The sequence below is a fragment of the Callorhinchus milii genome, unplaced genomic scaffold (genome assembly GCF_018977255.1).
Source record: "Callorhinchus milii isolate IMCB2004 unplaced genomic scaffold, IMCB_Cmil_1.0 Scaffold27, whole genome shotgun sequence".
NCBI classification, from domain to species: domain Eukaryota; kingdom Metazoa; phylum Chordata; class Chondrichthyes; order Chimaeriformes; family Callorhinchidae; genus Callorhinchus; species Callorhinchus milii.
In genome coordinates this window covers 2,397,431-2,411,512 of record NW_024704768.1, presented here as the reverse complement: position 1 = coordinate 2,411,512, position 14,082 = coordinate 2,397,431, and the positions used below count along the sequence as shown (strand labels likewise).

General features: G+C 43.7%; 1 protein-coding gene across 4 annotated transcripts in view; it reads left to right on the top strand.

The window, feature by feature from the left end:
* The first annotated feature begins 225 nt into the window (after positions 1-225).
* The window catches only part of arhgap9 (Rho GTPase activating protein 9), a 52,571-nt gene continuing 38,714 nt past the window's right edge, over positions 226-14,082 (top strand). For 2 of the 4 annotated variants that reach the window (XM_007909321.2, XM_007909319.2), the window contains exons 1-3: positions 10,315-10,558; positions 10,915-10,987; positions 13,344-13,720. In XM_007909321.2, the coding sequence (XP_007907512.2) occupies positions 13,408-13,720 (313 nt within the window). In that variant the 5' untranslated portion in view covers positions 10,315-10,558; positions 10,915-10,987; positions 13,344-13,407. Of the gene's footprint in view, positions 391-3,752; positions 3,806-10,314; positions 10,559-10,914; positions 10,988-13,343; positions 13,721-14,082 lie in introns of those variants that run through there. The other 2 variants (XM_007909320.2, XM_042344275.1) reach the window with 2 other exon arrangements.

Genomic DNA, 14,082 nt, shown 5'->3' with positions numbered 1-14,082 from the left:
GTCTGCATGCTGCATGCCGGGAACTAGAGTCGTCCAAGGTTCCAATTGCCTGGCGGTCACCGGGCAGCGACTACAACTCCCGCCAGGCACCGCGGCGCCCGCCCCTCTCCACCCGCGAGGCACGCCGGGACCTGTAGACGCACATGTCGCCCGGCCGACCTGAAAAAACTACAATACCCAGCAGGCTTTGCGCCCGCGCATGCTCCCCTTTTACGAGGCAGACCATCTGTGTGGTTGACATATGCACTGCAATAATGACAAGTGTTTCAGCACTGACTGATTAGAGGTAAAACGCCTTTTTTGCCTGAGAAGGAATGAATGGATTGCGGTTTTGAGCTGTCACATTGCTGGAAGTAAGATTTTTACAACTCCACTGAACACACATTTCAGGTAATGTCATGTGCATGTCTGGTTTTGTGGCTATTATTAATAATATGTACTTCTTCTATAACAATCCAGGTATTTGATATCGCGCCTTCCGCGTCTTCTAGATGTTTCAAAGCGCTTCGCAGAATATACTGTAAACTGTAGTGACTATATATTTGTGGGCAATTGATGATCAAGCATTTAGAGACTTCAGCTTGTGCGTTCTTTCTCCTCTCGTCTCTCTGAAAGCACTGATTTCAGGTACAGCTTTATAATAATAAAAGATAATACTCCTTGCATTTGATATAGCATCTTATCACGTTATTTGGGACGTCTCAAAGCGTTTCACAGAATCTACTGGAAAGTGAAGTGACTATGTTTTGTGGGTGAAACGCGGCGACCAATTGCTTTATACGAACTGGCTGCCACCGGTACTTTAATCATCTCACTTGTTCTTCAATGAGTGTCACAGGATGTTTGATAGTGGGGGCATCAATGATGAGCTGAAAGAATGTGACATCCACACATTGTGTCTGTCTTCCAGCGGGGAGATCAGATTAATCGTTCCACTGACAAAACACAATCACCACACTTTACAGCATATTCTGTGAAGCGATTTGAGACGTCTCAACGACGTGATAAGACGCTGTATCAAATGCAAGGATTATTACATTATTATCTCCCACCCAACCAACCTGGAGGCACCGAGGTCAATCACAGAATCCTGACAGTGGCCTCAGGTGCGATCAGCTAATTCATCATAAATTGGGGATTAAATCAGAATCGTTCCTGTTCCATATGGCTCGGCTCATCACGTGGTATGTTTACCCATCACCCTTGCTCTGAATTTTCCATAATGAATTACCACAGTGTTCCAACATTCGCTCATTAAAATAACTCCTGGAATATAAAATCGAGCATTTACTCGACAATATAACACAGGCTGCGAAGGAGGTCAGAATTAGTTCGGCATAATTCAGGAAGCTCATTAAAATTCATTTCTGAATCCTAGCAACGCTGATATATTGAGATGTGTTTATCGCTGCAGAGTTGAGGGGGGAAGGTAAGGAAATGAGTTTTGAGACTGAATTTGGTTTATGCTTCCCTGCCAATTTAATTTGAGATTTTACTCTCTTTACGCCCTTTCTTCTCTCTGCACTGGATTGTTGTCTTAAGACTGTGAGACCTATGACCTGTGTTCTTATGTGAGCTCAGATCCTGACGTAGAGCTTCACCTGAGCTAGGCTGATACTACACCCAAGATTATTAATAATTGATTGAATTCATTTCCTTGGAATTGAGAAAACTGGTCCAACTCCCAGAGTCCAAGGTTGACAAGAGAATGAGAGAGGTGTGGTAATCCGGAAGTTGTGGCTAATATTATAATATAATGGAGTGAAGTGCTCCAAGACGCTGCCCTGCTTGAAGGATGCTATATGAATGTAAGTTGTTGTTGTTAAGCAACGTCAAGGTTGGGGTTTAAAAAGCTAAAGATTGCAGGATAAAAAGATGCCTGAGAGAGGTAAGGATTTCCACAGACTTGCAGTATTGGAAAGGAATATTTTAGAAGGAAGTGATTTCAACATGGTGAACGTATAGTGAGGAAGAGGGTCCTGTTTGGATGGCATATTACAGCTTCAGACAACGAATAAACAAGAGCAGCATTAATAAAGTGCAAAATAATTTTTGCAGTTGATATGGCGCCTGTAATGTTGAAATGTCTCAAAACACTCAACAGGTAATTGTGGTCAAGTGTAGTGTGTTTGTGTTTTTGTAGGGAAATGATCAGCCATGAAATAAATGACCAATTTTATCTGCGGTAATCATTAGCCAGGATAGTGGCCTTCTCTTTTCCAATAGTATTACGAGATTTATAATGTCCATTGGATTTTTTTTACTGTAAAGAGCAGTAACTGTGCATTTGTAGACCCAACTGTCCAGTGCCTAGGGACGTCCTCCCGACGTGAAAGGCGCTCTATAAATGAAATCTTGTTGTTGCTGTTGATGTGTGAATTGCAAAGGATTATCATCATCCACCTCACTTTTGACAGTGATGTGTTATTGTAATCCTTAATTTGACATAATTTGTCGTCGAGACGTCTCAAGGGGCTTCACTGGATTCACTGTAAATAATAATAATCTTTGCATGTGACACAGCGTCTTATCACATCTTTGAGACGTCTCAAAGCGCTTCACAGCATATACCGTAAAGTGTAGTGACTGTATATTTTGTGGGTGAAATGAGGCAGCTAATGAAGCGCAGCGGTGTTCCACAAACAACAACAACAACAAGATTCCATTTATAGAGCACCTTTCATGTCGGGAGGACGTCCCGAGGCGCTGTGCAGTTGGGTCAGGACCCGAGCATTGGGGGGAAATGGTCAGGGTGAGGGGAGGGAAGGGAGGGAGCGAGGAGGGGGTAGAGAGTCGAGAGGGGAGCTGAAGGCACAGTCAAAGAGAAAGGTCTTGAGACCGGCCTTGAAGGAGGAAAGGGAGGAAGCGGCGAAGGCACTGGGGGATGGAGTTCCAGAGCCTCGGGGCTGAAGTCACCGATGGTAGGGCGGTTGGGGCGGGGGATGTGGAGCCGACCGGGGCCAGAGGAACGGAGGGTACGGTGGGGTACGTGGGGGTAGGTCGGAGAGGTAGGAGAGGGCGAGGCCGTGAATGGCCTTGTAGGTGAGGGTGAGGATCTTGAATGAGGATCTTCAAACAGTCACGGATTGAGTTTATTTTTAACAGATTATTATTTTTTCCGAAGGGCTTATTACGCCCCCACCACCCCCCCCCCCCACCCACCACCGGAAAACGATCCGCCAATCGACTAACACCCAGGTTCCTATTTGCTGACAATAACCGGGTGAGATCCACGACGGCCGTGTGGTGCGTGCGACAGGATGTATTTTGTGGTGCGAAATGTCAGTTCATAATTTAAGTCAGCGGCTTCGAAGGGGGGGGGGGGGTTGTTCCAAATGTTATTTGGACAGTGTGCATTCCCCCGCACCCCACCCCCCGCGCACCCCACCCCCCCCCACGACAACCACGTGGGTTCCACGTAACGAGCCCCTGTTTACCGAGCGGTAAGTAGGAACCCGGTTATTAGCCGATGGCCGATCGCTTTTTTTCAGGCGGTAATAACCCGTTCAAAAAAAAAAAATGATGGTGATAATAATAATAATAATTATTTGGTGCTATTGTTTTGATCAAAGAGCATGTGGAGGGGGGTCCCTATCACGTGATACAGGTGGATGCTCTCCTGAGCGACTTCACGGGGGGGGGAGAGGGGGGGGAGAGCGCGGAGGGGTTCCTACGTCATCGCGCACGTTCAGAAATACGTGAGCACGTCAAAGCGAGCTGTCAAGCGGCCTGAGGGAGCCCATCGCGCCGAGATGCTGCCGGGGTGGGGGAGGGGGCGAGAGACGGCGGGTAGCGTGGCCTGACGGTAGGTTGTGTTTTTGTTATTACCGACGCCGGTGGTGGGGGTGGGGAGGGAGGGAGGGAGAGAGAGAGAGAGAGAGAATAAATATAAAGTACCAATTTAACGTTTAACGGCCGTTTCGGCGCGGGCGCTGGTACCTGAGGTAACGGTCGCCTGGTAACCGTCAGCCGCGCGCTGCCGGTGATTGACAAGGGCGGCCTCGGGCGACTGACAGCTTGAGCGGACCAATGGCAAGCCGGAGGAGGGGGTTGTGCCCGCCCACCCTCCGGTGACTGACGGCTCCACCGGCCAATGGGAAAGCCGGCCGAGGGTGGTGGGTGGGTGGGGTTGGGCACGCGCTGACCAATCGGTGCAGGCGGGCGTTGTGTGGTCAGTGGCTCAGTCTCCAGTGGTTGGGAAGAGTTCCCGCCCTCCCACTCCCTCCCTTTGAACTCACAGGCGCCAAACGTGGCACCTCTCCAGTGCCTGTACTGCATTCGTGCAGAATCGTGCAATATTAATGATAATAATAATAATAATAATCCTCGCATTTGATATAGCGCTTTTCACGTTGGGAGGACGTCCCAAAGCGCTTCACAGAACACACTGTAAAGTGAATTGACTGTACATTTGTGGGCGAACGCGGCGGCCAATTGCGCACAGCAATGTCCCACAAACAGTCGTAGATTGAAAATGACCAATTTATTATTGTTTTTATTGTATATTGTATATTATTGTATATATTTTGCGGGCGATAAGCGGCAGCCAATTGCCCATCACAGATCGAGGCACCAATTTTTTTTTTGTCTGTGTGTGTGTGTATGTATGTATGTATGTGCATATGCTACTGATTTGTTTACAACCTGACTTTGCGGGGGGGGGGGGGGGGGTGGTGTGGTGCAGGAACAACAACTTGCACTTATAAAGCGCCCTTCACATGGGGTAGCATCTCAGAGCTCAGAATTAGTCGCCTCAAACGCAGCCAGAAGCCTTGTGCATTCTACGCTGCGGTCTTCAACTCAGCCATTCGGAAGGAGCGCACTTTGGCAACAGACTCTTATAAATGCACGTTGCAACAGACGATCAAAAGCGTTGATTGTTGCAACGCTCTTTAATCCACCCTTTCAGGCAGTGCAGTCCAGACCTTAACAGCTTTCCGCGTAAAAGATTTTCTCATCTCGCCTCTGGTTCTTTTGCCAGTTATCTTAAATCTATGCCCCCTGGTTACCGCCCTACCCGACAGAGGAAACAGTTTCTTCCTATCCGCTCTTATCGAACCCTTCATAATTTTGAACTCCTCTATTATAATAATAATAATAATCCTTGCATTTGATATAGCGCTTTTCACGTCGGGAGGACGTCCCAAAGCGCTTCACAGAATAGACTGTAAAGTGAATTGACTGTATATTTGTGGGCGAACGCGGCAGCCAATTGCGCACAGCAATGTCCCACAAACAGTCGTAGATTGAAAATGACCAATTTATTATTGTTTTTTTGTTTTTGGAGGGATTATTATTAGGCTCTGTGTGGAGTAAGGAAACTTGCCCAAGGTTTCGCCCTCTGCCGGGAATTGAACTCAGGTCTCTCACTTGCAAAGCGAGTGCTCTAACCACTGAGCTACAGGACTCCACTGCCAAGGTTTAACTAGACAATGATAAAAAGCAAATGGTCTGTGAACCTTATTTGCAAGTGGTCCATTAATTATCCTCCTCTTTACATCAGCTAAAATATAATTGCACAGCCAGTAGCATATATATATATATATTATTCCTGTTCCAACCTCTAGGCTCCTAACTGGAACTGGATTAAGCAGAACAAACCAAAGGGTATCCCAAAAAAGACGGATTCTAATAGATCTAATAAAATAAAATAATCCTTGCATTTGATATAGCGCCTGATCACGTCTTCGAGACGTCTCAAAGTGCTTCACTGGATCTAGTCAGGATGAATTAAATCTCCCCCTAACCTTCTCTGCTCTAAGAGGAACAATCCCATTTAGCTGTCAGCCTGGCTTGGTCAGTAGTATAGGAAGTTTCTCTCTCCCGGTGTCTTGGCCAACAATCCACCAGATAAAATTAGTCATTTGTTTCATGGCTGTTTGTGAGACATTCCTGTGCGCAAATTGTGATGCCGTGTTTACCTACAAATACACATTCACTCCATTTCACAATAATTATTTCTGTAAAGTGCTTTGAGACGTTCTACTGACGTCATAAGGCGCTATACCAAATTAAAGTATTATTATTATGGCGATCTCTCCTCAGTGGGTTTGAGCCCTGTACCAGCTGGGGTGAGCGCCGTGTTCGAAGTCACCGTCTGATGAGCTCCGCCCTATCTCTGATCTGAGTTGAATGTTAAAGATCTTTGCGGTACTATTTAGAAAGAAAAATGAGTTTGTCCCAGTATCCTATCCAACAATCCCTAAGGTAAAATTGGACCTTCCCTCTGTGGCTGTTTGTGGGACATTACATGGAGTCCTGTAGTTCAGTGGTTAGAGCACTCGCTTTGCAAGTGAGAGATCTGGGTTTGATTCCCGGAGGGGGCGAAACCTTGGGCAAGTTTCCTTACTCCACGTGCCTGATAATAATCCCTCAACAAAAAAATAATAAATTGATCACTTCAACCCATGACTGCAGTGTCCTCACTGCTGTGTGCAATTGGCTACTGTGTTTTGCCCACAAAATATACAGTCAATTCACTTTACAGTATATTCTGTAAAGCGCTTTGAGACGTCTAGAAGATGTGAAAAGCGCTATATCAAATGCAAGGATTATTATTATTACTGTGCAGAAATTGGCTGCCATGTTTGCCTACAACAGTCACTATACTTATATCCTGTGAAGTGCTTTGAGATGTCCTCTTGATGAGAAAGATGCTATATCGAATGTAAGGATTATTGATATCATTGTCACTCACTTCATGGTGTTTGTGGAACGTTGCTGTCTACAAATACACAGTCACTGATGACCCATGACCTGCTTTGAGATGTGTCAGTGTTGGTGCTGTATGAAATGCAAGAATTATTGTTATAAATATGCAAACTAAATGTTTTAATTATCAACATGGCATAAATTCTTAGCGATTCATGATGTTTACATTGTGTGTTCCTGTTTCAAATTCTCAGCTTTAAATTGCTTTCCAATTCAAAATTTTGGAAAGTATTTTTCATTTAAAAAATGAGGACTTTTGGAAATGTCCTGTGGAATTGTCTGCAAGAAGGCAAAGGGATCTGAGTTCCTCCAATTACCTCCTCACTTCATCTCCTGTGTTTAGCACACAAAGGACTCTCTTAACTTATTTAATTTGGTGAACTGCATAACTGATTTAACAAATTGAAGGATCTTTGTTACATGATTGAAAACTGCCATTGAGAACATTTTTGTAGCAGTTTTCTGCAGTTGATAATTTTTAGTAATTCATTATTTTTAGTGATAGAAAAATAGGCATACATTCGATTCCAGCTTTTTATTCATCGGAAGTATCTGCAAATAGCAGTTTTAGGACAAGAAAGATTCCAGTCCGCAGATCCCCAAGGTTTATATATGTTTACAGTGAACTCTGAAACAATTTAGTTCTGCTGTGATATTTATGGATGGGGTGTTTAAAGAAAACACTGCGGCCCCTGAGAATTTGAGAACATGATCAAGGCATATTTCTAAAGTTAAATGGATTGGAACTGTTAGTGTAATACTGTGTTTTGAATGGTGGTTGTTTCCTTTAATCTTTGGCTGCTTCCTGTGCTATCCATTTCAGCATAGTCTGCTGTGCTGTAGCTGGTACAGTCTGGTCTCTAAGAGTGGAAAGGTGATAAAACAATCTTTAGATACTGTCCTCCGAGTGTCCAAGACTCTACTCTATGTCAAGGGAAGGGCACAAGCTGTTGTGGTCCTTAGGATGAGACGATAAACCTGTGTTCCTTGCTACCTGTTCAAGTGGATGTTAAATATCCTGCGACACTATTACAAAAGTAAAGGCAGTTCCTTGAACTATAAATATGCAAGTTATTCTTATTGTTAAGCTATCCTCTAGCTAGTTTCTAGTTGGCAAAACTGGTTAATTCAAGTGATAACATGATAGTGGCTGGTAATACAGGCCCACCAGTCAGATGAAATTATCAAAATGGTGCTACTGTGCAAAGGTTTAGTTTCAGTAGATATAATCACATGGAGAGCATCCGATTGTGATGTGTCAGTGGGGTTTTATGAACAGGATGTCCTGCTGATGTTGAGGGTTATACTTGTCTGAAATTCCCTCCTGAGGTGCTGATGCTGCTTTAAGAAATATTCTGTCGTTCTGCATAATTTGCCTTTTTAAGGCAAGACGATTGATATATCAAAACTCTCCACTTCAACCCCTGCCCCAGTCTTTTACCCCCTCCCCTCACAGCAGGATTCACACATGACGGTCACTGAGTGATAGACTTCTCGATTATAAAGTCCTGTTAGCGTATTGGTTGGAGTACCCACCTCACAAGCGAGAGGACCTGGATTTGTTTCCCGAACAAGGCGAAACCTTAGGCAAGTTTCCTTACTCCACACGCTTCTGTCTACCTAGCAGTAATAGGTACCCAGTTGTTAGTCGATTGGAGGATCACTTTCTGGGGGGTAATAATCCCTTCAAAATCAATCAATAAATAATAATTTGGTCACTCAATCCATGACTGCGCGCAATTGGCTGCCCCAAAATATAGTCAATTCACTTTACAGTATAATCTGTGAAACGTTTTGAGATGTCTCGAAGAAGTGATAAGGCGCTAGATCAAATGCAAGGATTATTATTATTACTATTGCCTTTCAGGCAGTGCGTTCCAGACCGTAACAACTCTCTGGGTAAAAAAGATTTCTCCTCATCTGGTTCTTTTGCCAATTATTTTACATTGATGTCCCCTGGATACCAACGCACCCACCAGTGGAAACAGTATCTGGCTTAGTTTTCAATTGGACAAAATAACTTTGCAATTGTATGGCACCTTCCTTCTGTCTTTTTGAGCACCTAGCAATGATTGACTGCTTGGTGACCCCCTACTCTGTATAGGACATGTCTTCCGAGCGAAGTAGTCTAACACGCTTGGGAGCAAATGTGCAGCTGTACTTCTGAAAGGGTTTCTCTTGGTTGCTGTGGCTAAAGGATGGACACTATCTTGTAGGAGTCCTGTAGCTCAGTGGTTAGAGCACTCACAAGCGAGAGACCTGGGTTCGATTCCTGGCAGCACAAAACCTTGAGCATGTTTCCTTACTCCACACACCTAATAATAATCCCTCAAGAAAATAAAAACAATAATAATTTGGTCACTCAATCCACGACTGTTTGTGGGACACTGCTGTGTGCAATTGGCTGCAGCATTTAGGCCACAAAATATACAGTCGATTCACTTTACAATACAATAATAATAATCCTTGCATTTGATATAGCGCTTTTCACATCGGGAGGACGTCCCAAAGCGCTTCACAGAACACACTGTAAAGTGAATTGACTGTATATTTGTGGGCGAACGCGGCAGCCAATTGCGCACAGCAATGTCCCACAAAATGACCAATTTATTATTATTGTTTTTGGTTTTGGAGGGATTATTATTAGGCGTGTGGAGTAAGGAAACTTGCCCAAGGTTTCGCCCTCTGCCTGGAATAAATATCTCCTGTGAAGCACTTTGAGATGTCGAAAAGAGTTATATCAAATACAAGGATTATTATTTATTATTGTGTCAATCCAATAGTCATTTACAGATGGGCAGAAGTTGTGATGAAGTCCAACCAATATATGATTTTTGTTAAAAAAAGTAATATTTACAGATCTAATATTTTACTCCTGTGAATAATTTTCTATTGCATTCTTTACCTGTTTCTTCTCACGACAAGCAATAGCCACTAATAAGAGTACAAATAGATGGAATTCTAAACTTAGAGTTGTGCGGTCTATGTTTCCTCCAGGGTAGTGTATTTTTGGAAGACTCCTTATAAAAGCTGTTGATGTTGGGCTAATGAACCCCTTCAAAAAATAACTAGATATACTGTGTATCCGCTTGTGAAGAGTATTGAAGGGTTGATAACAATAGTTTAATTTTATATAGCGCCTTTCATGTCGGTAGGACCCCTTGCAATCATTTTGAGTTCGACGAACAAATATTGTATTCTGTGCAGCTGAGAGAAACGGAAATATTGTCTGCAGGAATGCATACCTACCTTGCAGAAGTAGTGGGGGCGGATGATTATTCCAGTGTATTTTAGCCTGATTTCCTTTGGGATCAGGGAGAATCTGCAGAACATTCCCCCACAGGTGGAGTGGGTGGATAAGTATTTTAAGAGGAGGAATATGAGAGGGTGCAGGGAACTGGGTTTAGAGTCGATTGCTTCTTTAAAGGAGCTAGCATCAGCAGAGGCTGTGGGTTGCTTATACTATGGTACTGTGCGGGCTGTGGCTCGAGTGGGTTTGATGGGCCGAACGGCCTTTCCTCTTTCTATGCTTTCCATCTTCTAATCATATTTTGTTGTAAGCGTGGGGGGAGGGGGGGGCGACAGGAAACAAGTAATTTAGTTCATTTCCTCTGCCGTTAGTTTTATCATAAACTATCACAAAGGTAGCCTCTTTGGTAATGATCCGTTTTGGTGCTGTCGTTGAAAAGTTGAAATGATTTTGCAGCAGAAAACCATTGTGCTGGTCAGCGAGGAGGAAAAGTGACAGCTTAGTTGATTATTGTTAAATGATCCAGCATTATTTTTCCCATTCTCCTCCGAAGGTGATGCCACAGACTGCGGTTCCACAGGTGCCAGTTGCCCTCAGGTAAAACTTGCCTATTGAAAGCCTTTTAGGTTCAAGTATGTTCCAAGCGTGGTTTGGAACAGGAGGGGGAGGTCTGCATCTGGACTTCCTGATCTTGGCTGTGGCTGCTATGTAGATGCTTCCCAGGTAGACGGGATGAGGACAAGTCACCTCAAGACCACTTGTGCCCATGTCAGGCTTCAAACTTGGAATGTCCCTACAGGGCAAAGCAAGTGATGCTGTGCTTTAAATGTTCTTTCAGGAAATGCACAGCTCTCACCAAAGGGCTGAATGGAAAGTTCTGGAGGTGAATGAGGTCAGTGCCCTACTGAAGATTGTACTCTCTTGTACTGACATGTATTTGTCCTATTTCACAGGAACTGCTGATTGCTTATCAAAGGAACAGATGAAATGAGCACATAAACGGTGCTGTGCTGTGACTCCAACATGGTAAGCGAGTGTTAACTGGTATTTTTAGGTAGAAAGATTTTCTTGCAGCAAGTGTGCTGAGAGGTAATTTAGTGTGCCATTTTACTGTAAATGGCAGCACGTTTGGACTTAGTTGGTAATTGTTACAGTCTCTCGTTGCTGTGACCGATGTTCTGATTAGATGTGGTACTTCTGAAATGTAAACAGATTAAAAGCTTTGTGTTGAGGTGGGATACTGCTTTGCTATGCTGTAATAGGACATAGGGTTGCAACCACTGGGTTCCTGATCTTAGCTGACCAGTTACTAAGCCCAAGAGCGAGCTGGACAGAATTAACCTCCGGTGCTTCATTAATAGTGCAATTTGAACTGTGCATATGGTAAGTTCTCAGGCTCAGTACCTATTGCTGATCAGTTTCCTCTGCCATGTCATTAGCATTCACCAATTATCTAAATGCTGCTGTGTGGGTGTACTTCACCCTCTTATGTCTCCTACGCGTAGTTTAAAAAAAATCCTCCACTTCTTTGTTGAATTCTATCCATCACATCATATCTCCAAGGAGACCTGATGTTTGAGGTTAGTACCAGGTTTGGGAATGAATGCGTGATCTCAACCACACTTGGGAAGGAAAACTGTTCTCATTCCCTGGGCAGTCGGTTGGCTGGTGACTCAGTGAGGCAGTACCTGGGTGACCCTGATGGAGTGATTCAGCACTGACGACACTTTCTCCCAAAGGGATGTGATTCAAAGCTTATCGTGGTACGTGAAGTCAGAGTATTACATAGAATTACATAGAATAGACAGCACAGAAACAGGCCGTTTGACCCAACTGGTCTATATCGGTGTTTATGGTCCACATGAGCCTCCTCCTGTCCTTACTCAACTAAGCCTATCAGCATAACCTTCTATTCCTTTCTCCCTCATGTACTTATCTAGCTTCCCCTTAAATACATCAATGTTATTAGTTTCTTCATAGAAGAAAAGACCTACTACTACGACCTGTGTACTACTTCCTAAAAATTTAGTTCTTGCCAATCAACCTTACCCCGATATAATTTGAAATGATTATTAAATTATGAAGCAATATGGTGCAATCCTTTGTTGAAGCAAAAGGCTTCTATCATGTGATGTAGCTTGTTACAGATTTTAATAAACTTGAAACTCCAATGTAATAGGATATTAATAAGCAGCTTAAACACAGGGCAGTTAGCTATTCAGGTCAATTAGCTGGTCTGTACATTTGATGGGAGGTTGCAGAGAGGCTTAACTGCCTCTTAGAAATGAAGTGAATGTTGTTATATAGGCAAATACGGAAGCTAATCTGTGCCAGAAATGTTCCATAAATAACACTGAGATGAGTGGCCAGTGAATTTGAACTTGGGGTACACTTGGATACAATGCAGAGTATCAGGGTGTTTGAAATAAATACTTCTCCTGTGTTTTCTAAAATATATTTGTCAGGACATCCTTCTGACGTGAAAGGTACTATACAAATATTGCCCACAAAATATACAGTCAATTCACTTTACAATAAATTCTGTGAAGCGCTTTGAGACGTCTCGAATAAGTGATAAGGCGTTATATGAACTCAAGGATTATTATAATAATTTGTCGTTGTTAAAGCATTCGCGCAGGAAGACCCAAGGGAACTTCCAAAATATCTTCTTTTCAAATTTCAAATTCCACACCCAAAGGTTTACCTTGTGATGAAACCAAAGCTAAAGCTGTGTGAAAGGCTTCAGCTCTGCATTAAGCGCTGCTGCTTCTATTGAGATGTCAAGCTCCAATTCTGAAAATTGTATGCTATTTCTTGCCTCCATCCATCCCACCTGATCTTGAATTCCCCAGTTGACTGTTTTAATCTCCCACCAGCTGGTGCCTCTCTCACTTACACCCTTTGCTTCACACTGCTGCATTGCTGCATAATTATTCATTTGTTCTGTGCAGTTTTGTAAACCAAATCTGTCAATTCTACCAAGCCCTTCCCAGTAGTTATAGGGAATAGTGTCATGTCTGCTCCAGCTGTTCTGAGTGGGAGATGGTTAAGAGAATGGGATGCCTTTGGCTGGTGTCAAACGGAAGCTCAAACCCCACTTAGTTTGCAACATACCATGGGTGAGTTCAAGCATGGTAAACGCTATCTAATGCTATCTAAGTTACTGCCAGTGCCAATGTATTACACAACTGCTTGTGGGACACTGCTGCCATGTTTTGCCCATAAAATACACAGTCAATTCACTTTACAGTAAATCCTGCGTGAAAAGTGCTATAGAAATGCAAGTTGTTGTTGTCTCAACAACGTGATAAGGTACTATATCAAATGTAAGTATTATTATTATCATATGCAAACTGTGGTTGTTAATTTGTGTGTATTCCAGGAAATGGGTCCCTCGAGTGCATTGCCCCACCAGTGGAAGTGTCTGAGAACCCTCATCATTTGAAATGTTCACAGGAAGTGGAGGAAGGCTGGGGCAGCAGCCTGTCCCTCAAGGCACTGTACTTCTTCAGGCCCTGTACTATTATCAATACATCGCCACTGATGGCAGACTGATCCAGATCTCGGAAGGGGACCAATTTGTTCTGCTCCAGAAATCAAACGAAGACTGGTGGCAGGTCCGCAGGCAAGGGGAGCCGAAGAAAGTGAAGCCAATCTACGTGCCTGCTAAGTACGTTCTTGAAGTGCCGCCTGGAACAACTGGGAGCCTGAGAGCCACTCCAGCCGAATGTACCAGCAAATCAGGAGTTGAGTTTTCAGGTAGGGATCAAATAATAATAATAATAATCCTTGCATTTGATATAGCACCTTCTCATGTCAGAATATATTGTAAAGTGAATTGACTGTGTGGGCGAAACGCAGCAGCCAATTGAGTACAGTAGTGTCCCACAAACAGTCATGGATTGAGTAACTCAATTATTGTTATTATTATTTATGCTTTGGGGGGGTTGGGGTTTGAGACCCAATTTTTGTATCTCAATAGACTAGAGCGTCCTCTCCTGCACCAGGCTCCGTGACCTTATCACTGCCATCCTCGCCCAACTCCACTGGTTTCCCATCACACAGAGGAAACAGTTCAAGATCCTGGTCCTCACCTTCAAAGCCCTCCATGGTATTGCTCC